At 42.5% G+C, this 27,911-nt stretch overlaps 1 protein-coding gene across 8 annotated transcripts in view; it reads left to right on the plus strand.

Moving 5' to 3' along the window:
- The window catches only part of lrp1bb (low density lipoprotein receptor-related protein 1Bb), a 270,260-nt gene that overhangs the window by 77,772 nt on the left and 164,577 nt on the right, over window positions 1-27,911 (plus strand). For all 8 annotated transcript variants that reach the window (XM_026144139.1, XM_026144138.1, XM_026144140.1 and 5 more), the window contains one exon: window positions 18,856-18,993. In XM_026144139.1, coding sequence (XP_025999924.1) covers window positions 18,856-18,993 — 138 coding nt within the window. The remainder of the gene's footprint in view (window positions 1-18,855; window positions 18,994-27,911) is intronic.

Below are 27,911 nucleotides of genomic sequence, written 5' to 3' on the forward strand. Positions count from 1 at the left end.
CCCCAGGCTTGTGCCATCTGTTTCACCAGCAGTCTCAGTAGGCAGGAAACAGACACAACAAATACCGCGCGCGCCTGTGCACTTGGAAAGAGTCGTTCCCACGAAGCCACGATATGCTTTTAAAAGTCTCTGCGATTAAAAATGGCTTTTGTGTCAAAATGAAATCGGCGCATAAAGGCAAAGTCGTCTTCGCTGCCCTCAACGTGTCATGTGCTCACGTTCAGCTCTGCGCTCGCTGCGTTGCCCTTCCTCCTGCCGTTTAACACGTTTCCACATGCTGCAGCGTTTTGTCTTAAGCAAAACCATTAGCGGGAAATTTTGGTTGCCTGGTGACAATCTCGTACCCACACTATGTCTCACGCTTGTCAGGAGTGATGCACTGGGAGGAGCACGTCGCTTCTTTGTCTTTGCTCTCACAACCTCCTTCTCAACAGCTAAGCTGCACTGACACATTCCCCCTTTTGTATTCCCTCCTAGTACAAGTGTTGTAAAGGACAGCGTCCCAGCTTGTCACCTGCAAAACCGAAGAAAAGAGCACATTTCATAAACTTGACGTGCTTGCTGTCATGGAACCGCTGTGACATTTAAGTGCTAAAAGCTACATTATCTCCCTGCTGCTGCAGCAGAGAACAAAGCATCAGTGTGATATGAGCTTAAAGTCAAAGTAAACACAGAGGCACGTACCTGCCGTGACAGCCAATCAGAACATCATCCCAGTCGTTGTGCTCAGAGTGCTTTATCTCACACTTAGATGGCAGCCAGGACTTCTTTCTGCATCCGGATGAACCCGAGACAATAACCTTCATTTTTTAATTGTGCATAATCTAACAGTGAAATGAACGAGCTAAAACCATCACCGGCGTTGTAGTTCAGTGATTACTCAAGGGGAAGCTGGGTTAGTGCCAGAGGATAGTTAGAGCAAATACATGTCCTCCCAACAGCTATGTGTATTATACTTTAACCATGGTCCTCATTAAAGTGTCCTCCGAGGCAAAAAATGGCTTATTTACAGGCTGATGATCAATTGATTTACCCCGTGGGCCAGCACACCAATTTGGGCCCTGGAACTTATTAAATAGTGTGAAATATATATACATAAATGCAAAGGTCGAGGCTTCTCACTAAATCTATCCAGAGCCTTTTTCTTTGAAGGGCGTGTGGTTGGTTTGCAGTGTCACCACCGCGCCTTCACTTTGGATTATTACTTTTTAAATCTGATAACAGCTGGAGACACAAACCAAGAGAGTCTGAAGATTTCTGTGTTTATTCATGAGAAATCATTCAAGCATGAACTGTTTGGAAAAATATGAAGGAATTCTGTAAGTCGCTCAAACTTAAGGTAGGAAAGGAGTGTCCTGATTGGGTGCTTCCATCTGCACTTGTTCATGGAGCTGTTCGCACTGTGGACCTGAATCAAACGTTTATGGGCTGCAGCATGGTGGTTCAAGGTTCAAGGTTCTTTATTTGTCACATGCATAGTTATACAAGTATAACACACAGTGAAATGTAGCCTGACACGCTCCTCGACATGTGCAAAAAAATGGGGGGGAGTAGAGGAAGAACATTATATATACCGTAATTGTCGGGCTATAAGCCGCTACTTTTTGCACAAGCTTTGAACCCTGCGGCTTTTAGTCAGGTGCGGCTTTTCTATGGATTTTCCATGATTTTTGTGATATCGTAAGACGATTTGTTTTGTTTGTTCTGCTGTTGTACGGCACTACGTTGCCTGGCGGAAGGATCGGGGTTCAAGAGTGGTATGTTAGTCACATGTCCGTCCGCCAGGCAACGTAGTGCCGTACGAAGTAGCGCGAAAAACAAACTTCAAAGTAGCGCTACGCATTCAGCGGGAGGCGTGGATGACGAGCGGCGATAAACTTGCAAAAAGCAAGTTATGCCCAACTCCTCCGGTGGATTCTGACAGCGTGGAAAAGTGCGAAAACATCCACGATCGCCAACGGATTTTGAAGGGCTGGACTGCTGCATGATGGAGAGGAGGACACCGCCACGGCCCTTCTGAGGGTGTTCGACTCTGACACTGACAACGAGGATTTCTTTGGTTTTGAAAGTGACAACGAAGGAGAGAAGAAGAGTGGATGACGAAGCCATCCTGATCCTGTTCGTATCCGACACTGGAGAAGAGGACTTTGGTGGTTTTAGAGCGCAGGAAGAAGAGAAAGATGGTGAATGACTGACTTTTCTTCTTGTTAAAGCCGTGTCACTGCACCTGAGCCTAAAAGGTAGGCTGAATCTATTTTTCTGGTGTGCTGTAGGTTACTGTTATGTACTACATGTGCAAATATGTACCCATAACTTGTTTTTCAAAATATTAATAAAAGGGGTGTGTCTCCAAACAGCCATCTCTTTCCTGACAATTCCCTTTGTGCATATTCTCTTACATATGATGAGTCAACATTGAAACACCTGCGGCTTTTAGTCAGGTGCGGCTAATGTATGTACAAACCAGGATTTTCCCCTGATTTTAGCTTGTGCGGCTAATATTCAGGTGGGCTTTGTAGTCCGGGAAATACGGTATATATATATATATATATATATATATATATATATATATATATATAGGATGAGACAACGAACATCCAAGAATACATTAGGAAGATGGCCCCAACTGACCGAGTGCTCAGTGAATACCTCAGGCAGCAGAAACCCAAGAAAGAGGAGGGAGACGAGGAACCATCATGGAAGGACAGAGCCCTGCACGGTATGTACCACCGGCAGATAGAGGAGGTGGCTGATATCCAGAAATCCTACCAGTGGCTGGACAAAGCTGGACTGAAAGACAGCACAGAGGCACTAATCATGGCAGCACAAGAACAAGCTCTGAGCACAAGATCCATAGAGGCTGGGGTCTATCACACCAGGCAAGACCCCAGGTGCAGGCTGTGTAAAGATGCCCCAGAGACAATCCAGCACATAACAGCAGGGTGCAAGATGCTAGCAGGCAAGGCATACATGGAACGCCATAACCAAGTGGCCGGCATAGTGTACGGGAACATCTGTGCCGAGTATAACCTGGAAGTCCCGAGGTCAAAATGGGAGATGCCCCCAAGGGTGGTGGAGAATGACCGAGCTAAGATCCTGTGGGACTTCCAGATACAGACGGACAAAATGGTGGTGGCTAACCAACCGGACATAGTGGTGGTAGACAAACAGAAGAAGACGGCCGTAGTGATCGATGTAGCGGTTCCCAATGACAGCAATATCAGGAAGAAGGAACACGAGAAGCTGGAGAAATACCAAGGGCTCAGAGAAGAGCTCGAGAGGATGTGGAGGGTGAAGGTAACGGTGGTCCCCGTGGTAATCGGAGCACTAGGTGCGGTGACTCCCAAGCTAGGCGAGTGGCTCCAGCAGATCCCGGGAACAACATCGGAGATCTCTGTCCAGAAGAGCGCAGTCCTGGGAACAGCTAAGATACTGCGCAGGACCCTCAAGCTCCCAGGCCTCTGGTAGAGGACCCGAGCTTGAAGGATAAACCGCCCGCAGGGGCGTGCTGGGTGTTTTGGTTTTTTTTGTTTTTTTTTATGGTATATACACTGGGTGAATGTGCAGTAGTAGCAGCAAGCAGCTGAATTCTGTACATTAATAAGAATAGACAATCTGACTGTTTTACAGGATAGACAATATAAACATATTTAAAATTAAAGGAATTGAAATGTACATTGTGCCTTGGTTTAGTGTCTGGAAGAGTCCTGTCTCAGTCAATTATAGATGATGTGAGAGGGCGGGTGTGTGTGTTTAGGGCACGGATGGCTTGGGGATAGAAGCTCCTCTTGAGTCTCTCTGTCCTTGCCCGGAAGATGAGGAACCTTCTACCAGATTGCAGAAGTTGGAACAGTTTGTTGCCAGGATGGGACGGGTCCTTCAGTATCTGCGCTGCTCTAGTCCGGCATCTCCTGGTGTAGGTGTCCTGAAGCGGGGGGAGAGCAATCCTGCAGCAGCGTTCTGCTGTACGGATCACTCTCTGGAGAGCTTTTTGGTCCTTCACACAGCTGTTCCCGAACCACGATGTCATGTTCTGTGTGAGGATGCTCTCCACAGCGCCTGTATAGAAAATCCTGAGGATCTTTGGAGAGACCCTGAACTTCCTCAGTTGTCGTAGGTGATACAGGCGCTGCCTAGCCTTTTTGGTCTGGACCTGAATGTGGGCAGCCCATGTCAGGTCTGAGGAGATGTGGACACCAAGATACTTGAAGGACTGCACCCTCTCCACTGGAGCTCCATTGATGATAATGGGCTTGTAGTCTCTGTGCTGACCCCTTCTGAAGTCCACCACCAGCTCCTTCGTCTTGCCGACGTTCAGCTGGAGGTGGTTGTCCTGGCACCACGATGCCAGATTCTTCACTTCGTCCATGTAGGCCGCCTCATCGTTGTTGGAGATGGCACCCAACACCACTGTGTCGTCCAGTGGTGTTGGGTAAGTTACTTTAAAATAGTAACTTAGTTACATTACTAGTTACTTCTCTCAAAAGTAACTCAGTTACTTCAAGTTACTCGTTACTTTCAAAGTAACTAGTTACTAGGGAAAGTAACTTTGGTTTTACTCAGAATTCTCTTGTTAATGTGTTGTTTCCATAACTTTGCCAGCCTTCTAGCTTGCTTACTTGCCACAGTGCACTGTGCCACCTACCAATAGAAAGGAAAAGATAATGTGCATATTTCCACGAGAGAAATCCCACGCCTGGACCGTAATTGACTGCTGCCATGATTCTAGCCTACGTCACAGCGTCATGTGTGCCTTTTACATCCAACACAAAAACTGCAGTCGTGGTGCTTTGATTGTACTCAGAACTCGGAAATTCTGCCTTCTGAATAGGAAGATGTAGGCAACACCAGACTGCAGATGAGCTGCTTACAGGGCTGGACTGGGACAGAAAATCGTCCCGGGCATTTTGACTAGAGACCGGCCCACCAATATAGGAAAAATCATAAAGCCTTTGAATGAAAACAAACACTGTTGTGACAGTGATGTTCACTGTTCTGATGGTATATATGTATCAATCTATCAATCGTTTGTTGTAAGATTCAGATAATTATTTTTTAAAAGCGAGACATTTTAAATGAGAATAAGAAAGAAAAGTATTTCTTTGTGCCCCCCTCTCCCTTTTAATGCCCTACATGCCCCCCTGGCAACACTTTGCTAGACCCGCCCCTGCACAGTTACCAGCTGTCAGCTACCTAAAAAAGGATCCTGGGGTTATTTGTCTCTCAGAAACAGTTCATAACTTCAACTCATTCATGTGACCTAAAAGGTAAACCTGTTTCTCCATCACAGCTCTGATGGTTCAGTAAGGACATCTCCTGGTTTCATCTTCATGTTTCCCTCTCACCACATATCCAAACCGACATCATGACCAGCAGCTTTACAGCTGTGGCTCCAGCAAACATCAGCTGATACTAGAAGTTAATATTAAATAAATTCTAACAACAGCTGATCAAGCTTAAACGTGCTGCTGTTGTTTAGCGCGACATCCGCTGGTTTCCTCTTTCGGCGCAAAGTGGGCGATAAACAAACAAGAGAGCCGATCAGCTGATCATTCATCAGTTTCATGATTGAAGTAGCAACAGGAGAGGCAGGGGGGAGAATGAAAAAAGAAGAGGCAGCTGTGCAGCAAAGACACAGAATAACTGCAGCTTTGTGCCTTTTTCATTGTAGCTGAATTACGGGACAAACTGTTCCTTTTCACCTCAATAAGAAACGCGTAATATTTTCTCTGAATACCAGACGGGACGGTTGGCAACTCTAATAACTTATGAACAAAATAAGGTTCAACATCATTAACTTCATAGCACCACCCAGCTGTATAGAAACTCCGTCATGCTAGCTAGCACGCAGTACGGAAAAAGTCAGAATAACGAAAATAAACTCCACCTACACTTGGTTTATATCTGACCCAGAGAGACTGCAGGTCATAACTTCTTACCTGAAGTTCAGTTCACACTTGGACCGGCGGCCGCCTCGGGTCTCTTTTCCTTCTGCGTCCCTTTTCCTTCATCCACCTGCTGGCCTCCACCACTTGCTAATGTTACTGAATCTGTGGAAGCTCCGCGATAGCCACCACATGAAGTAACGAATAACGAGCCTATCTAAATCCCAGTAACGAGTAACGCGTTCCTGATTTTGGCATAATAACTAGTTACCGTGCTCGTTACCACAATGATAACGTAGTTACTGTAACGCGTTACTTAATAACGCGTTAGTCCCAACACTGGTCGTCAGCAAACTTCACAATGGTGTTGGAGCCATGGGTGGCCACACAGTCTGAAGTGTAGAGGGAGTAGAGCAGTGGCGAGAGGACACACCCCTGAGCTGCTCCTGTGCTGTTTCCATAATAATAATAGTGGAGTGTTAAACAGACTAACCACATGTGCCCCAGGAGTTAATATTAAAAGTCAAACTGCCATCTTATTTAAATGTCATGTACAGATTGTTTCATAAAGTGTGTGTCAGCAGGTTTGTTATAATAAACTTTTACAGAAACGTTTTCAGCCACAAGGCTTCAAGACGGGTTTAGTTAAAAGAAACCACAGAAGATGAGAGACAAATGGCTCGTCTATTGTGTTTCTTCTGCAGAAAATCTCTTTAAAGAACAGCTCCAGTTCTTTCTAAAAAAAACAATAGCGACATGCCCATCTGTACTCTGAGAGGTTTATTTGTTGCTGTTATTATTCCTCCCTAAAGCAATTTCAGTGTAAGTGAAATCCACACTTCCCATTTTGTGCAAAAGCAGCATTCAGTTCAGCAGCAGGATAATGTGAGGCCCTGGCAGTTATACAGCTGTAGATTCATACAAGTCACATGTCTTTCAGTAATAAAGCCAGGACGACACACACACACACACACACACACACACACACACACACACACACACACACACACACACACACTTCAAACAATGCTTTAAGGACATTTTGTATCGACTTGTGTTTCTTTTTTTCCTTTTTTTTCTTTTTTTCTTTTTTCTAAATGACATCAGAAACAGCAGTATGCGACATTACGTGATGGCAGAGCTTCAGTTCATCCTTTGTCTTTTTTTTTTTTTTTTTTTTTTTTAATAAATAGGACAGGGGGAATGAATGAGAGAAAGAGGGGGAGAGAAAGAAAGAAAACCAAAGAGGAGAAGAGACGGTGAGAAGGGGGGGGAAGAGAGAGAAAAAAAAACAAAAACTCCTGGGTCACCTGTATGGAGAAAAAAAACAAACAAACAAACAAACAAAAACAAACAGAGGAGACAGCAAACAACAAAGAGCAACATAATAATAGAGAAAACAAAGCACCATCACAATAAACTAGCTAGTCATAGATATCAATATTTACTAAATAATAAACGATATTGTGCAGCACGCAAGATAGACAGCGCACAGTGTGCTTTGAGGTAGCAGCCAAGAAAGCTTTAGTCCGCGTCTGTGAATACCCATGTGTGCATACCTGTGTGCATACCTGTGTGGATCAGCATGCTTGTATTCCAAAGGTTTCTCCATGTAATGATCTGCTAGGGAGTGTGGGGGGGCCACAGCCCCGTCCTCCAGGGTGTGAAGCGGGTATGGAGGAGATCAAAACTCCAGACATCCAGAGGCCCCCAGAACACAAGAGACCATGGAAGACCAACAGAGGGGCAGCCGCGCCACTGTCCCAGTAAGAGCTGAGGAGAGTCCCAGATGAGGGCTCGCCCAGCAGCCGCGGAGCAGAAGCCAGGGGGAGTTGCAGTGACGCGCCCGTGAGCTCCGCCGGCCCCCAGCTGTGCCTGAGTGACCGAGCCCCAGGCCGAGAGGCCCCGACAAGCGGCCGCCAAGGAGTGAGCCGGTGTGTACCCGGACGCCCACCCCCAGACACAAAGAACCACCAACACACAGACACCTGAGGGAGTCCGCCACCGGCAGGGGAAGTGGTGGTGGGTGGAGATAGGCCTCCAAACCTTGGAGGGCCTGAGGTGTCCCCAGAGAGGTGGCGTCTGATACCCAACCTGACATATAGACACAGACATACAGGCACACACAGACACAAACATCCATTCCCCCCCTCATGCTCTCATATGCACTCACTCCACACTCAACCAACGTGGAGACAGACATAAAGAGACGCTGTACACACAATCACACTCCCCAAGCGTACTCTACGAACCGGGTCTAGGTACCCTTGCCCCTGGAGGGGGGAATTGCACCCAGACCCAGGTGGTGTTACCCTTTTCCCTGCGGTGGGGAGAGGCAGACCACCCCGACTCCGCAGCAGCAGGGAGGCCCCACCCCCCAGACCGCAGTCGGACGGCCAACTCCTCCTACTAGCCCTCCCGCTCCAGCAGGCCGCAGAGAATGGGGGTGGCTTGTGTTTCACAGCCACGTATCTGTGTGAGGCCCTGAAGTGATATATTAAGATGATTTTTGAGACCAGTGAACAAAAACACATATAAGATTTTTCATTTGTTGTATTTTGAGTTAAATCACATCTTAATTCCAAATTCAGCGCAAACACTGATTAAAACACATCTCTGGCTCCAGCCGTGCTGAAGCTCACTTCACTGGGAAGAAGCCAGTCTTCCCATCACGTCCATCCTGTGATCCAGCGTCGCGGTGGTTAACTGTCAGATGTTAAACGAGCGCACTGACAGCAACACGTTATAAATGAAGACGCTTGTAAACAGATGTTGGAGATGCCCATGACCATTCAACCTTTTCATATAACTCACAGAAGCGAGTGTGAGAGCTTCTTCTGAAATTAATCGAAGCAGCTTGTATGATCCATGTACAGCACAGTGACTGATGAATGAGCTCTGTGTGTATTTCTGTTAGAAAACTTCATTTCTACAGAAACACTGTGTTTGTGTGCAAAGTAAACATCTGCATTAGTTTTTATTATTAATATAATTAACAGCAAATATTTAATAACATTTTCATGCATGTCTTGATTAATAATGTTATTTGATGTGTTGTAGACACATTAAGTGTCTGTTTGTTCCAGCATCAGATCCTGTGCAGGTTTCCAGCTGACAGTGAATTCAGCACGTTTCCATAATAATAACTGGTCCCATTCATTCAGGCTGTAAACGACTGTGTATTTATGTCTTTAATGAAACTGCAACACAGTGACTGATTTTAATGGCATCATTATTCTCACTGAATACTCATTTTAAGCTCCAAATGCAGTTCATTGTATTTTTAATACTGTGACACTGACTGTGGAATATTTACATGACATTATTAACATTAACACCATATTACTCATCACTGTATTCACTTATTTGTTTACTGGTTTTCAGTTAATGGAAACTGTCAGTTTTTTCTTTTTCTTCGTTTGTCTTTATTCTGTGAAGTGCTGTGTCATTATTCTGTCCTGCGAGTGCTTATTTCTCTCCAGAGGCTGATGTATTGATTCTTTGCTGTACAGTATATGGCTGTCACGGATGCCAACACCTGCCTTATTCCTCTGTGCAGCAGAATGAAACTGGGAATTATGTGTGGGAATAGATTTGATGGAATACTCAGTATAATTTACAGGAAATAATAAGTCATTGCACACAGGAAATGAGTCAGAGGGGCTCTGTGCACATTATTATTTGGCTCTCACTGACTGCACCCAGCACATGTAGCAAGTAGCAAATAATGGGGATTTTCATTTGGTTGATTTTGACCCGGACAATGTTTTATTCAGCGGAAAGGCACTCAATCTGGACTATTAATGCAACAAAGGTGAGACAAGATTTAAGGTTTTGACATCAGCACAAATACTTAAACAGGCATTACATTTTATTTCTATTTTATTATCATTATAATAACACATGGAGAAGTGTAATTTTACATTCATTCTACTTTTAGTACAGCCACGTTTCAGGAGTACGCTAAAGAGGATCAACAGATAATAAAGACATCAAAGGTTATGCTCCTGTCACATGTTCACGCCAACATGTGCAGCTATGTTTTCCATTCATGCAGTCTGCATGTAGATCAGGGCCTGGACTGGACAGTCAGACGCACTAGATGTGTTTGGAAATTCATTCCTGGAGTTTTATTGTGTTTTGAAGAAGTTTCAGAAGCAGAGACAAAAACATTTCAGTCTTTTTTATAAACAAACTGTTTGTCAATATGAATGGTTTTGGAAAATTCTGTAACAGACTGAATGATCTGTGTGGTTTGACTGGTTCAGTCGATGACGTCATCGTTTAACCGGTCAGAGTGGGCACGCTCAGCTTTGCGCAACTACTTTTAAATCCTTGTAGCTCTGCAACCACGTAAGCTAGTGCAATATTTTGTTTTGCATATGAAACTGGAGGAGTTGTACTTACATCTTATGCCATCAGCTTGTCCTCGGTCACGGTTTCCTTCCACATAAAGCTTTGCAAAAACTGCATAAAAAGCACTTGCAGCAACAAAAACATAATATTCCAGAAACAGTTTGCCGATCCGATCAGCTGTTTGTAACACTTCCTACGTCCATCAGCGTGAACTATCGCATGTCTGCCATGACCTGCCCGAAACCGGAAGTGACGTCATTTTCGCGGAAATGTAGTTTTTTACCATCAGGGTCTCATGAGCCTATACTGGTGTTTTTAAAAGTTATGTTTGACTTTATGACTTTCTGTGTCGTTTCTGGGATGCTTAGGACTCATATTGCACTGCTGGAAATAGTTTATTTTGATGCATATGCTGCTTTTTTGCAAATTTGCAGTATAATATTTATTTTCGTTTTTCCTGCAGTATATAAAAATTGTTGTATTTCAAAAATAAAACTATGAAGACACTCAAAATAAATTTCCTGTGGTGGGAAACTATTTTGTGCAACTTTTTTGTATTTAAAGTTTTGAGGGATATGCCTCTTAAATTTCTCTAACTAGAAATATATGTTAAAAAAACAAAAACGATTTTAAATTTTTTTGGAGTTTATTGCACATTTTTGCAATTTATGTAATTACTATGCACTTAATGCAGACATATTATTAAAATTTAGGCTGTAATGGTTGTATTGATGTATAGCAACTTGAAATGCTCCCAAAAATGGCTCCACACCATGTAAACATATAATATAAGCTCTGGCGGACTTGGTTCTATGGTCGGTCTTAAAGGGTTAAGGGTTTGGCTGTTTCACTGTGTGATGGTTGTCAGTGTGGTGACCCACCAGGATCAGGTGCAACACCCTGTTGGGGTTTTTTAAAAAGCTGTTGTGTTGCAAGTTTAAGAATTGATCATGTCAAAAGAACAAAAACATTACCAGTTACATATGGCCTGCCCAGTATACGCGTCTTACTGGCCTGTTTTTCCTGTTAACGGTTACACTATTTAAAAATAAAAAAAAAAGTTTTATAAAAACTTTAGATTATGGTTTGGAGTCAAACGTGTTAATCTTTCTTCACAAACAACGTTTTCTTTTGTCCTTAAAACGAAAGGAACTTTTAGCCCGGTATTTATGTTAACAGCAGTTTTTATTTTAGAGCCACTTCAAGAGAAGATGGCACAGGGACAAGGCCGCGTGGAAACGCTTGCACAGCAGTAAAGTGATGGTCTTTTGTCCCTTTTGATGCTGAGGAAGTCTGCATGAGTTATAAGGCACAACATATATTTCTTTTAATCTATCAAAGATTAAACATTTAGTCATCCTGTAACGCAGAAAGTTTGTTTCACTGTGTGGAGGAGCGCAGTCCTTGAAGGCTCTGAGTAGTGGGAAATAATGCCTCTTTGTTGGGGGGGTCAGACAAACACAGAAGGAAAAAAAGCAGCTCTTTCAGCTGAATGCAGCATTTCAAATACCAAGGATGTAAAGGTCACACAGGAAAATAATTCTTTTAAATAGCCCTAACTACCACTGGGCCTTTCATAAAGAGGCCATGCTGAGGAGAGCTGTGCTTTAGGCTTGTTCAGATGTAGCTGTGATGGCAGCAAACTCATGTTTACCACATTGCACATAATCAGCTCGCATTTTTGTAGTTCACTTTGTTGCCAGGGAACTGTTGAAGTCTCAGCAACATGCTTTGGATGACGCACTTATTTTGTGACAAGTAGCGGCAGTGCACATTCATAAGCCGTCCAAGGTTTGTCTGCCTTGTTGGTGCAAACAAATCACGCTGAGGGTTTGGAGGCTCGTCAGCGGCGCTCTCACATGGTAGAAATATACTGTTCAGCCACAGCATCACGGAGGCCAGGCAGGATAATGCAGGCATGACAGCAGTGACTTCACATCATATATGTGCTGATGGGTTAGCCATTTATAGGACTTCTAGATTCACACAAACACACAGCTGATACAACTGGAATATGAATACACCCTTTACACTGGGGGTATTCTTCCACACCTGTGACACAGCTTATGAGCGATGTGAGAGATTTATGTTACCACCACGTGCTGCAACCTTTTTTACTGTGAATCCTGTGAGAGTCAGTCCTGCTGCTACTACTGCTATTAGCAGGGTCACAGTGTGCAACACACCAAGATCAGCTACGATGGCTGTGGCTAACGACACAAACACAAAGCTGGCTGGAGCTGAAGTCCCACAGCATTTATACCAGCAGGTTCCTGAGGTCCACTGACCATCTCAGCCCCACAACAGCCCACAGGTTGTTTTAGTTTTAGCCTGTGTTTACTGTGGCAGAAAAAGTATTTTAACACAGCAGAGAACGGGAGCGTTTACTCTCATTCAAAGTAAAACCTGCTCAGCTCCGTGTCACGTGTCAGCGTTCCTAAATGTCCTTTCAGGAATATTTCCCTGGGTTTCTCTTGGACAGCTAGCTGTGTCTCTGCTCCTGCTCTGTGTCTGCCGTCTGCACGGCTCGGCTCTTTTTTCACTGCAGTTTGCATGAATGTGGTCGCCCATCGGCGTGAAATGACTGGTTTTCATACAGAATTAGTCCACGGAGTAATCCGCCGTCGCATTTAGCTTTTTGAGCTCTTATTGCTACAGGGCAAGTTAGTCTCTCGCCTGCACGCTGGTGCGTGTGGATGAATATGCTGGGTGATTAGGTCAGCTGGCAAGTTTTCCCTAATGAATTTTTCCAAGTTCTGTGTTTACTTAAAGTCAGACTCGACACAGAAATGACTCGTGTCAAATATCATTTGTAGCAGCGTCACTCTTCTTGTTTCCCCGTACAGTATATCTGCAGTGATGAAACATGGATTCACTGCAGCCGCTCATATATGAAACACAGCAGGTGAAATAAACTAGAATAATCATTTAATGCCACATGTCTGAACCATGAACCAATCACTGCTCGTGTTTATTGTCTCACTGACATGCAAAGATGTTTTTCTCTGCAAGTAAAGTGAGAAAGCACTGGCCTGCACTGGCCTGGCCTGCAGGTAAAGCACAGCGCAGTGAACGCTGTTGCCGTCCCTGCTGTTCTTGATATTTTGGCTTTTGATCAGATTGAGCCAAATGATGTGCACATGTTACACGGCTCATGATTAGATTAGAGATTTATGCAGAGACGATAACGAGTTTAAAGATGAGAAATGTGTTCTGTACAATAGCTAATATCACTGTAATTGCAGGATTTACTACAAAAGAGCCCGATGCTGTTACAAAGCCATTATGGGAACAACATTGGTGTTGCCTCAGGTCGGGCGTTACCATGCCTCTTTGATCGCCAACTTTAACCATAAATTAAGGAAATGAAATCTTTATTTCTAAGGGATATGATAAAGCCCTGTACTTGCTAGTTCAAGCAGCTTCCCCTGCTGATAGGCTCTGTGTTATTTTCTTTTATGAATTCATTATTCCACACAAACTGGCAGCAGCTCAGATTAACATGATTATCATAATGAACATTGCAGCTGAAATTCCCCCCTAGAAGCCTCTCATTTTACATTAAATAGAGGTATTAGTTTGGCCCAGCTGGTTTCTCCTCATTCACTTCTCAAAGTAGGAAAATAGCACCATGATTTTTAATTAACCTGTATAAAAAACCTCATATATCCAGTTTCTTCTGTGTATGCAAATGAAGGCTGTAGACGAGCTATTCCAGCCGTCACAGGGTAACACAGAGTGACAAACACTTCTGACCTCGTCAGATTCACTCATTAACCTAACACGCATGCCTGTGGACGGCGGGAGGAACCCACGCAGAACATGTGAACTCACAGAGATCGGGTCAGGCCAGGATTCAAACCAGCAACCCTTTGGTTGTGAGGTGGCAGCATTAACTCTACTGTGAATGATTTTTAATACGCCTGAGGCTGTTTGGGTTTGTTTTAAAGGGAAATCGATTAATTCCAACATGTCAGCGTTTGTATTGTTACCGTGCTGACATTAACGCTCATTATGGGCGTTCCCAAGATGAGTGTGTGAACCCGGTCTTTTTCCAGGCTGGACTGATTGTGCAGGAGACATGTTTTATGACCAAGAAGTGGGTGCACACGTCTGACACATACAGGGTCAAATATGTGGCAGCTTGCACATCCCAACCCCCTCGTGTCCGCATGGAGAGGTGCAACAGTGCAGCAGCTCGGTGCATTAATGGAAACACAAACAGAGGAGGAGGATTAAGCCACACAGGAGCATTCATGAAGGATCACTGCGAGCTGCTAGATGCTGATATGTTAACCGGGGAAACGCACCACTGAGCATCTGTTTAGCCTTTAAAAACATCGGAGCATCTTTTGTGTGACTGTAGAGAGTATTTCTAAAAATATACATGAAGGAGGTGTGGATGCAAATATAATCGTATTAGCCAAATACTCGCGATGTTTATGTTATTTTTTTCCCCAGATTTGGAATCTTTACATCTCCAATAAATGAACAAAAGTATGACAAACTATTTTCAAAGAGATTTAACCTCAATAACAACACTCAGTTCCCACCAGCTGAGCGAAGAATAACCAGGAGGAGGCATCAGTCTCAGTGTCTCAGTCTCTATACTGACAAAAGCTTTAGTCATTCTTTAATAATGCGAATAATCTAAGCTCAGTCCAGAACGCAACAGCAATGTGTCTGATGCCATCGGTGACTTTAAGTAATCTGATTACATGTATCTTTTCCATGTAATTTAGTTACACGAGTACGATGTAAAACACTACATTTAGTGGAATGTGGTCAAATGAAATTTGCTTAATTGGCACATATTCAGTTTAAACCGAGCAAATCTCCTTAATAAATATTTCAGTTACATTTTTACTGTGTTCATGAGGGCAAAGAATCATTCTGAGTGTAACTTGCTGTTACAGTCTGATGCCCCTCGCACTGTGTTGGAAGCAGGCCTGAGCTGCTGTTGCTGATGAATGGCTCAGATATGGGCGTTTGTAACCTGATGCAGGTCACCTGGGTGTTCCACACTTACAACGCGGACCCAGAGGAGCTGTGAGTGTCTCTACCATGTAGAGTGATATCGGCCCTCTTTAAAGTTTCTGCTTTTTAGTTTATTTTCAAGAAATTATCTTTTAAATCAGCCTCTTGTCATGTTCTTTGAGCCAGTCTGTGACGAGGGTGATGCACCTTTGCAGGGTTCGTTTTGCATCTAACAGAATAAGGAGAATGATTTTTCTCTTGTTGTTCTTTGAACAGTTGTTCTTTCACTGTCACGTCTGATGTTCTCATTGCTGAAGATCTTTGGTCTCAGAGAAAAGTCTGATCTCTGCTGTCGCACCATTTCCCTCCTGTACTGGTCATTTTGCCTGATGGTGGCCACGTTTCCTAGACTCAACCATCCGGACCATGACTGGAACTCCATGCAGCAGCGACTAGTCACGACCTCTAACCTGGTTCCAAAGCTCTCATCAAGTTCCCATCCACATTATTTAGTTTCACACTACGTCTAAAGCCAAAAGTCACGAGAAGTGAACAGATGGAAAATTCTGTCAATGAGAATAAATTTAACAGATGAAAAATTTGAGCTATTTATTTTTCCAAGGTTGAAATTTTGAAAAATGTTTTTCTTTTGGCTAAAAATCATTTTTATCTTTTTAAGTTACAGAGTTACAGAATATTATACACACACACACACACACACACACACACACACACACACACACACACACACACACACACACACACATATAAATAAAATATACGAAGGGGATAAATAGAATAAATAGGAATAAAAATACAAGTGAAATTGCACATTTCAAGTATTGAGGTCTATTGCACTGTTGACTATTAACAAAAGTATTGCACAGTGAGGTGAAGAGGCACTGCAGCTTGCTTGTCCCCCCCTCCTTTGTCCTCCTGTCTCCCCTCCCTCTCCCCTCCAGAGAGGAGTTAAACAGTCTGATGGCGTGTGGGACAAAGGAGTTTTTAAGTCTGTTAGTTCTTGTCTTTGGGAGAAGCAACCTGTCACTGAACAGACTCTTCTGGTTGTTTATGGCCGTGTGCAGAGGATGCCCAGCATTGTTCATAATGTCCAGCAGTTTCTTTAGTGTCCTTTTCTCTGCCACTGTCACCAGAGTGTCCAGCTTCATGCTGACCACAGATCTGTTATCTGTTCATTATTAGTAGTATGTGTCTTTACATATAATAACACAGGCAGCTGTTTAGTGTGCAGTGGTTTCATTTTAAATGAACTACTTTGCGTTGGGATTGAATTTTGCTCTTTTCTGGTCATATTTTTCTAAAATCACACAGGTGAGCTTATAGGCCTGTAACACCTGAACCTCTAACAGCTTAGACAGAATAAACAATACAGTTGGTGTCTTTGGCTGAGACCCCGATGGATCTGTAATGCTGACCAGTGAAAATGATCACATTTCTTTCCACCTCTCACTAGTTGCCTGAAAAAATGCATTGATGATTTTGCCAGATCAGACGTTTTTGTGGTGAATAAATGTGGTATTTAAAGCGATTTGTCCCAGAGATGATACAAACCTGTGGCCAGTCGCTCGGCTCTGCAGTCGCTCTATAAAAACCTGTGAGAAGCTCAGACGTGAACCTTTCTTTCCTGGAAGCAGGTCTTAGTGGGTGTGTTAATGTCAGTAAGGGGGCTCGTGCTGATTTGCACCTTTGTGGCTTAACTGGAAATCAATCAGTGATATGAATTATACTTTAACGTTAAATATCTGCTCTGAAAGAAGTGTGTGGCAGCAGGTATGGCCCCGCTCACAGTAACACAGCTGCACGCTTTAATCTTTATCACACAATTTTTATTTGTATTTATTTTTGGCATCTGACTGGGGTGCACATTTCCTCTGTTTAAGGTTTTATGTTTGTCAGACGCTCATTCCAGCTGACATTATTTCATACAGATTAATATGGCTAATAATTTTTAATCTTGTGCTTTATTCTGTGGATCTCACTCTTCAGTTCGAACCTTTAGACACTTAGTTTGGTGATTTCAAAGACGATGTCAGGCGCTTAAAGAGACGGTCTTCATTTCTAATAATCTACAGTGAACATATATGATGAAGCCTAATCCTCTACTGTATATTCCACTCCAAGCGATCATCCAGTGTAGTACAGTAGGCTGCCAATCCACAAAGGAGTTGTGGCACCTCAGCCATTGAGAGACCATCTGTGTTCCCCTGTATGACAGCTCAGAGCCGCTGAATATTCATGCACCATCCCTCCGCTTATCGCATTAGATTAGAACCCATGCGGCGAGAAAGGAAAGGCAGAGGAGGACAACACTGATATGTTGTCAGAGACCCTTACAGCTGTGTGTTAAATAGCAAATTAGCCAAATGGACACTGGAGCAGCGAGTCCCTCTCTCTGCGTGTGTCCTGAAGCGTTTCCACTCAAAGCTTTACTTCACATTTAACGCCCAACAGAAGGAGATGTGTTTGAGGTGAGAGTGTGTTGTTTCCAAATGCACGAGGTGTACGTGCATTTTATATTTCTCAGTACATAACTAGAATGCACAAAACCCCTAGCAGTGTTTTAAACATGAAGAGTTACAGATTCAAGATCCGTCTTGTAGAGAGGAAGTTAGGTTTCAGATCCATGAAGCCTCTGACAGCTGAATCTGAAGGACTCGTGTTCCAAACACATTCTGGGTCCCAGCTGACACGGCTGCTGTTCATGTGAAATATAAACTCTCAGAGACAAGGTCACATAGAGCTGACTTACCTAAATGTGGCATAAAGAGTGGGAATCATCAGCGCTTGAAGGGCTTAAAGCCAAGACACATTCATTAAAGAACATCACTCGTCACCATTTCAAGGTAATAAAATCCTTGGAGAAGAAACGAACATGTCCACATGTTCCCTGTGTGAATCTGCAGGGCTCTTTCCTTGGAACAACCACATTAATTGCTGCATTCGTAACTTTACAGGATGACAGGTGACAGATAATCATCCGGTCAGCGCGGTCCGAGTGTGCCGGGATGGGGGACTCTGGGGATTGTTACAGATCTCATCACATGCACGATAAATCTTCCCATTAAGTGCCTGCAACAGCACACTGGTAATTGATATCAATGTAGTTAAGGTGGTGCTGTGACACATTTACTGTGCCGGTGTATTGGTCAGCTGTGTTTTATGTGCTCTGGTGGCTGCTGCGTGAACGAGGGTCACCTACGGGCCTCGTGAATCCTTAAACAGCTGCTCCGTGCCGTTTGGCTGGCTGACGGCGAGAGTCGGGCCGTTTGTTATAGGACGTCACCGATGTGTCTGCAAAGCAGTGTGGCGAACATCTGTTGTGTGTAAAGAACAATGCTGTGAAGTGCAAAGACATTTGCATATGTATAGGTTCCTCGTCCTCCTGTGAAAGAGGTCTTGGAGTATCAGCATTTTGGGGAGACGCAGGAAAAAACACCCAGTAAAAGTGATTACGTGCAAGAAATGCAAATGATTACAATGAAATATGCTGTTTTAATTAACTGTGGCCCTTTTTGTCTCCACTGTAAATGATTTTCCTTATGCTTAAAGTTCATTTAGTAAGCATGAATTAATAATGTTAAAATAAATGTTGGTCTTTTTGTTCTCGCTGCTTTAGGTGCACGAGAGGTGGTGATCAGATGTCCCCTGAATCACATGCAGTGTACCGGGACAAAAAAATGCATCCACTTCAACAAACTGTGTAACGGAGCTCGAGATTGTGACGACGGCTACGATGAAGGAGTTCACTGTCGAGGTAAGAGTTAACGGTGTTTTCACATTCCCTTTGCCTTGGGTTTGAGAATACATAAATTAATAAGTATCCTCATTATCGCGGTAATTAGTCAGATCACACTCATCATATTGGGATTATTAAGATTGTGGAATTTACTTTACCCGTTGAGTCAGTATTGGATTTGTATAATAGCTGTGGAAAATGCTTCACTTTTATTTCGTGCTAATTTGCTTTGCATTAGAGATTAATTATTTAAACTACGGCCATTTAAATGTGCTTTTCCTCCATTATGGAAGTTTGAGGATAATTTTCACATTCAAACCGATGTGCACTGTTAAACCCATAAGTTTTAACTGCAGACGTGAATGTGTGAAACAGTGCTTCGAGCTGGCACGTTGGAACTTTTTGGGTGAAACTCTGCGCCAAGGTGACTTTCTATCATCCACGCTGTCAGAGCAGGCAAGAGAAACAGCGGGACGGTAACACCAGGTGTTGTGTTGTACACAAGTTTTTTGTTGTTGCTCACTTTCTTAGCAAGAGGACCAAGCTGCTATGGACACCTGGCTTCTGTGATAAGGCAGCATTTGCCTCATGATTGGTGCAGTCTTGGCACAACAGTAGCTGCTGTCTGGCTGAAAACACCACCTTTTCTGACCTGTAAGACAGTCAGAGTCATGCTGGGCTTTGTCTCTGTGTGAGTGCTCGGTGCAAGGAAGTGGTAGCTTCTGACTCTGAGCTGTGAAGACTGAAAATGTCTTGTTGTTGGCACGAGGCACAAAACTCTACACTCACACTAAACAGTAATTGTGTTGTTTTTGAAATTAAGCCCTTTTTAGCCCTCTGTACTTCAGCATAATTATGCTAGAATTATTTTTCCAGAAATAAGAGGAAATGGGAAAAACACTGTAAACACCTAAAGCTACTGATAAGTTGCTGTTATAAGATAATTTTAATCTGCAGACACAAAAGCTCTTTCAAGCTATATATGAGCAGGATTTGTAAATTTAATTTTCATCATCTTCCTCTTCCCTCACTCCTAACCTGTGCCAGCAGATGGCCCCGCCCCTCCCTGAGCCTGGTTCTGCTGGAGGTTTCTTCCTGTTAAAAGGGAGTTTTTCCTTCCCACTGTCGCCAAAGTGCTTGCCCATAGGGGGTCATATGATTGTTGGGTTTGTCTCTGTATGTATTATTGTAGGGTCTACCTTACAATATAAAGCACCTCAAGGTGACTGTTATGATTTGGTGCTGTATAAATAAAATTGAATTAAACTGAATTCTCCTTCCTCACCTCCACCGTATCCTCTTCCTCCTCACCTGAAATCTCGTCTCCTGAACTGAAGTCGGGAGTGTCCATAAGCATTCAGTTCAGTTTTATTTATATGGCATCAAATCACAAAAGTCGCCTCAAGAAGCTTCATTTAATCATACTGTAAAGACCCTACAGTGATAAAGAGAAAACCCCAACAATCAGACGACCCCTATGGGAAAGCACTTGGAGACAGTGGGAAGGAAAAACTCCCTTTTAACAGGAAGAAACTTCCAGCAGCCATCTGCTGCCACCGGTTGTAGCTCCTGATATTGTGGCAGTTAGTTGTTGTCACCACATTAGACAGGTAACCCTCCCACCTCTGAACAGCTGCTGTAATGTTAGCTATAAGAGCTGGTTATAAGCTAATGTTATGCTAGCTTCTGTCTCTTTATACATGTCGTACAAACGGCTAAACCTGTCATCTTTAAGGTGGAACCTAACATTAAAGCTTAAATTTTCATGCTAGAATAAGACTTGGTTTGGACTTGAAAACAAAAGTACGATCCAGCTGTAACAGCACAGCTCGCTGCTCTGGCTTGTGTTTCTGAGCTACACAATGCTATTAAGGGATGACACGTTATTGCCGATTATCTGCACAGCAAACTAAAACGAGGGGTCTGAAACCCCTGGTCTGATACTGTTTTGTTGTGTGTGTGTGTGTGTGTGTGTGTGTGTGTGTGTGTGTGTGTGTCATGTCAGACTTAATGAAAATGCAAAAGGCCACCTGGGAGATATGCTCAAGTCAGCACTAGCAGCGCGCAGAGGGACGGTTTTGCAGGCTCAGGTATCTCCTGCCATACTGGTGCTAAAGTGTGTCAACAAGTGCAGAAAAATAGCAGTTAATCCATCGATGCTGGGAGGACAAGGTGATAAAAATCTATCAGCTGCTAAATCTTCTACTTGATTCTATGACTGTGCGTAGTGTGTTTAAGGGAAGGAGTAGTGGATGAGCAGGCTTTGTGGTCGGTTTGACTTTCCTGCATTTTGAACAAAGCTTTAAACCTTTTTTTAACTGTACAGAACAAAGAGTAACTACAAAGTATTTTTAAACATTCAGCTTTTCTGCCAATTAAAAAAAGATACAAAGCATTGAAAGTATCAGTCACACAGACGTGTTATGGGGTCCTGATGCATTAACTCCATGTATCTCCTACAGTAAGCAGTCCCTGTAATATTCTTAGACTGGTCTTTTCTGGCTCATTTCAAATCTAATTAGCCTTTATGTCCATTTTCCAAATTATTATTTATCTTAACTTTTAAGGGCTTCAGTAAAGACTTCTATATATATGAAGGAGCCCCTGCATGTTATTTTATTTTGTGTATTACACAAGTCATTATGTGGTTTTACAGATCATTGTTTCAAGGCGTCCTACGGACACTTAAAAAACATTATTTTTTCCTATAGCTAAAAATGCAGGATACATGAAGTGGCAATGCACCCAGAAGCACGGAAACACACTCTTTCATGCAGTGGCTTAATTTGAATGTACTACTTTGCATTTCAAGTTTCTGAACAGTGTGTTGGAGTCAGGATGTCAGGGATTTTAAACCCCACTCCCACTGTGTTTTTCATGTCTCACAATTTCTCTCTGACATTAATGAGAACATTTTATTAGCCTGCTTTCACCATCAACACAACAGATGGCAAACAGGTGAAGCGTGTTTAGGAATCTTATACAGCACATGTGAATGTTTCTGTGTAGCTCATCAGAACTACCCACGATGCACCTGGATTTACTAGTGTTTCAGTTATGAGCACAGATGGGCAGTAACGCCAGAAGATGTGTTTGAGGTGTGAGTTAATGAGTTAACAAGTAATCGGATTACCTAGTACTGTAATCTGATTACTTTTTTCAACTTGTAAAGTAAGGGATTACTATTCCCGGGCAAACCCCACTCCTGCTAAACGGGTGATTTAAGAGACACTGAATCTTTGATTTTATTTATTTTTTACTGTGTTTTACTTGAATCTATAAGTAAACACACACACACATAAATTATTTTATGTGCTGGAATATGCAGGAAATAGGTTTACATGTTAAACACATTTCTTCCAGTCAGAGACAGTTGCATGTAATTTAATTTTCGTTCGATGCATGAAGTTAAAAGATGAAAACTAATAAAACAATTTTTAAAAAATAGACTTTTTCATTTGATTTAATTTTATATGATTGATTATGCAGAAAAACAGCTGAAAGGTCTGTTGCTTTATTACATATTCAGGTTGTGTATCATGTTTTTAAAAGTAATAAAGTAGCTAATTACTTTTGAAAATAAGTAATCAGTAAAGTAACAGGATTACTTTCTGGGAGAAGTAATCAGTAATTAGTAACTAATTACCATTTTCAAGTAACTTGACCGACGCTGCTTATGAGTTAACAGGTAACTTGATGATACAAAATCAGCAAATATGATGAAACATGATGCTTGTTTGTTATTGTTGTCTTGAGTTATCCATGTTTAACATTAAATGAATCGCTACAAAAATAAAATTACATAAAAAATTTATATTTTTATATAAAACAAAATGATTTGCTTATTGCTACAAATTCTACATTAAACCTTATTAACACATTACCTTACACGTGACAAATCCCAGGGTCGAGACCAGCCGGAGACACAAACCTCAGGGGTCACAACCTTCAGTGTTCCCGGTACTAACTCGGATAAACGGGAAGCTCGTGTCAGGAAAAGCATGCGCTGTAAAATCGAACATGCTGATTCATCCACTGTGGTGACCTCTTCAAAAGTGAGCGAGCAGCTGAAAGGAGCTTTTCTTCAAATTAAGCTGTTTTAGTGTTTCTCCTCTGATGTTATGCTGGACATCATTTATCAGTGAACATGTTTCGTGGCATCTTTGTGTTGTAAATTCCTTCAGAAGGCACTATCTGATAGTTTGTGTAAGAGCGTGTGATCGGACTACAAACACTTCACCTCTTAATGCAGCCGTGCTGTCGGCTGCTTTGAATACATCCTGGCCTCAAGGAATAAAAAGAACGATTCTTTCTCAGTGAATAAATCAGTCCTGCATGAAAAATACATCGATTTATTAAATAATTAATGCATTCATTATTTTTCACATTTCCTTCTGTCTTTTCCTTTTTTAAACTTGCCTTTTTGCAATGACATAAGCCGTTATGCTTCGTCTGTGTTTACACTGTACAGGATGCTCAGTCCCACACGGACACACCCGACTCATCGGCAAGCAGGAGAAATTGAGGTCACCAAAGAGAAGTTTTAGGCAGCCAGCTGTGTTTCTTAAAACTTTTTTCCCCTGCCTTTCCTGCCCACCTCTTATGAATATACATGCCGACGTCCCGGGAGGCCTCGGTATGAAGGTGCCCATATGGAAAACCACCAAACTCTTTTAGCTCACCTTCAGGAAACCTGCTCATTCTTAATCGTATGCTCACGGTTGTGCCGTTAGTCTCTGAAGTCTCTGCTGTTTGCACTGAGGAAGACAAATGTCAGACTTAAATAAACAGAATTCAACTTGTGGCTTCATATGTTATCTTTAGAGCGGTCCCAGAAAGCGAACGCTCTCTTCTTTAAATGAATGTGGTGAAAAAGACAAAAGGCTTAAAGCCGAAGTAAAGTTCTATCCATTTATGTTTATGTTAAATATTATTATTCAGAAATGAAATCATGCTTAATATCACAGTGATTATTTTTGTCTTTGCCTGTTTCAAGCAGTTTAAGAGAAGCATCACTTTTAAACTCTTTGGTTGGTGCGTTTCATCTCGCAGGCAGATTTGACACTTGATGACACATTAACAGCAGCGTCATCAAAGATCATCGATAGACTGATGCCAGCTCAGTGCTGCCGCTGCTGTGTCGATGTCTACATAAAGTACAGTAACGTAACCAAAAAGTAACAGCCGGCGACCTTTTCCTCACGCTTTGTTTGCCATTCATCTCAACAGTTTGTTTATATTTTGAGTTCAAATTCTGAAATTGGTTTCAATTTGATTAGAAAGTCTTGTTTTGTCAGATTAATGCCTTCCTTAGCTATTGTCTGAGTTCTGAGGATGAGCTTTTTTTAAATTGGATGTTATCTTTTGTAGCTTATTGAGACAGCGTTGATCGATTGATCCATAGACTGAAACATTCTGAGAAATCAAACCCTCTGCCTAACAAAACTTTAATGTACATATTTTTCCCATCAAGACAAAATCAGCTGAAGGTTTAATGACTCAGACACAGGTGACCAAAAATAATCATATGAACACGGACGCAGAGTAATGGGATCGATTTCAGTGTTTGCCCATCATGTGCCCTTGGCTGTACACATCGTGAGCATACAATAAAACGGGATTTGCATACACGTAAATTGTGATGCAATACTCTCCAGTAAAATTAGATGCTAGGATGAGTTGTTATTATTCCCTCCTTCATGCAAAAGCAGCACAAAGCCTGAAGCAGTATTTTGTATATCGATTTAAAGTGGCAATGCATTTAACAGGTTAGCACTTTTACAGTAGGAGGGTTGTGGGTGCAGGATGTGTGGTGGGCTGGAGCCCTGCTGTGGGGAGTGTTTATGCTCTCTGGCAGTCCAAAGACATCTTATTCAGATTAACTGGGGATTCTAAAAGTGGGGATGCAAGTGAATGGTTGTCTGTCTCTCTGTATTGGCCACATGATGGACTGGCCACCTGTTCAGAGTGTACCTGGTATTTTGCCATATGACAGCTGGGATAGGCTCCAGCTCTGTGAACCCTGTGCAAGCTTGGTTGATAGCTATGAAATGCTAATCACTCTAATGATTGTATTACTGCTGCAAGCTAAGTCACAGCAAGTGGTTAGCTACAGTCTCAACAAATCCTCTGGTGGAAACCCGGAGCAGTCGGTAATAACAGACAATGGTCTCCCTTTGGAAGCTGTTGCTACATGGCAAACATTAGCATTAAAAGCTTTGATCTTCCCATTCTCATTTAGTCCTTTAGTCTCCAGCTGTCTCCAGCAGTAGGAAGCTGCTGTGATGCATTCTTGTATAGTTCTGAGTTTCATGGTTTCTTTCTGGGAGTTGATGCTGTGGATGACGGGCATTGTTTGCTTGTTCTTCTACACCTGCCACCATCTTGTGGTACAAATTAGTATTAGACAACAGTTCACTTGTTATAACGCAATATATCGCTATTTGTCCAGAGCTGCACAGGTTCCTTTACAATAAATGCTTTCAAATAATCTGAGCTGCTCTCAAAGAGATGTGCCTATAGGAGGACAGGCGGTTCCCGACGTCTTTTACTTCCACTGACATTTAAGCGACACATTAACAAGTACTTTGCTACATTTATCCCAGAGCAATCTCGACCCACACCATTACATTAATCATCAACAGCCTTATTTAGTAATAGCTCATCATTACTTGACATTTACAGCCAAATCGGTTCATTTGTTGATAACAAAGTGCGGCGCAGAAAAAATAGTCAGACGGAAAACAGGTCAATTTGAATATCAAAAACAGCACACAATAGATATAATTCATGCTTTGTTGAGATCCCGGTCTCAGTGGAGCCCTGTGAAGCTAGCTCAGACAGCATAAGTCCCCCAATAACTTCATTCACATACTGAATACACATGCAGCAGTCAGGCCCTACTCTAATATAGCGTTCTGTTTAATCTGCCATGCATGTGCTGAATCTCTCATTGCCAGTGAAAGAGCTTCTTCAATCATTTCCCCCACTGCTGGCACACAGTGCTGCTTCTCACTCTTCCATATCATCCTTCTGTGGGCTTCGATTCTCAGCTTTGCCCCCACTAGGAAAGTTTGCCGGGTCTCAATTTCTCTCCTTTGTGCTAAGCCTATGTTCTCTTAGGGAAAGATCAGCGTTCTGTGTCATCTGTCTCATGTGTCATTCATAATGTGTAATGTGTAGTACAATATTTATATTGTGTAATTATCTCTATATGAATCTGCATTTGTTAAAATATGCAGATTTTAATCCTTCTGTTTCAGCGAGGCTTATGTATAAACTGCTGCATCAATCAAGACAACAGAATAACATTAAGCTTAATGCATTATTGTAACTTCTCCCATGAAAAATGAACCCGTCCCCGATGGCTAACACACTGGGTGTGTATCTTTAACGTCACATCTCTCGCACAGATAAGCCAGGAGTGTTCCAGAATCTTTTATTTTGAAAGTTCTGAAGCTTCTCTATACGTTTCCTGCGTTGTTCTTCCTTCTCTCCTCACCTGCTGTGTGGAAGGTGATGCAGGTTCCATAAAAAGTAGACTGGGTGCTATTTTAACCAAAGAGCTGCTGCGAGGCTTCAGACGGCGCCTCCGGTGGAATCTCACACAACGTCTTGAGTGGGCGTGATCATATGTGGCGGTTGCCTCGGTGGTGAAAGGTGGGGTACAACCTGGACAGGTTACAGTCTATCGAGAAAGAAAATATTGTGTTAGTATCATGTTATTTATGTCATCTGCATTCAAATAAAAATTGTTATAGCGAGTTTTTAATTTTTTACCATCCTTAGATTCTGCTTTTGTCAAAAAACTTCAATAAAACTGCGGCGAGACCGAGAGGTTATAAGAAAATGTATTCAGATTACCTGAATAATCTGATCGTCTGCCATGACCCCTAATTGGCCTTGGCTAATGCCCCGCCCCTCCCTCAGCCTGGTTCTGCTGGAGGTTTCTTCCTGTTAAAAGGGAGTTTTTCCTTCCCACTGTCGCCAAAGTGCTTGCTCATAGGGGGTCATATGAATGTTGGCGTTTCTCTGAATTATTGTAAGGTCCTTACCTTACAATATAAAGCACCTGTGCGGCTGCTGTTATGATTTGGTGCTATATAAATAAATCTTTATTGAACTGAACGACTGACAGCCTGCCTGTTACTGACAGTTTATAGTTAGACTTAATGTTTGACTGAGATCATCCAGAAAGCCAAAATACTGTCTTAAAAACAACAATAAGCAGTCTTTACAAAAGGTTTATTAAACGTATAAACCATTGTAATGAATACATGGGAGATATTTTAAAAACTGTAGTCTGTGGTAGGCTGAGGGTTAAGCTGGTGATTATTATTTCAAGCTGCTGTAATGTAATAACCTCAGCTGGAGCTAGTTATTGTTAATTTGTTGGGGAAACAACAGAAATAACTTATTGGCTGTCATGTCTGGCTACTGTGCTCGGTGCATGCTGGGTCCTGTGCTATTTTTGCTCACCAAAGAATGTTTCACGGAACAACAAAAAAGCCGCTCACTTGTGTTTGATGTTTGGCAAAGACAGATACATGAATTGGGTTATGTGTGTTGCTAAAAGAGCAACAGACTGATGAGTTTGATTTTTAGGAGGTTTGGGGAGGCAGTCGTGAGGTCCAGCAGCTCAAGAGATGTTGGGGATAAAAGATAGCGGTGAAGTGATTTCTCTCAATTTCTTCCTGGAGTGCTCAACACACTGCAGCTCGAGAGGATCCAATCAAATGGAGAAAGCACGACCAAATACAGCTATAAGGGGCAAACATAGAAAACTCCAGCAAATGCAGAAATGCTCTGCAAATACAGCAAACTCCATCAAATGTGATGCAGATGGGAAAAAACTTGAAATACAGAAACACAAGTCAAGCACAGAAACTCAAAAGTACATTTGAAACATGCTGCAAATGTAGAAATCACAGGCATAC

Source organism: Astatotilapia calliptera, chromosome 16, assembly GCF_900246225.1.
Source record: "Astatotilapia calliptera chromosome 16, fAstCal1.2, whole genome shotgun sequence".
Lineage (NCBI taxonomy): Eukaryota > Metazoa > Chordata > Actinopteri > Cichliformes > Cichlidae > Astatotilapia > Astatotilapia calliptera.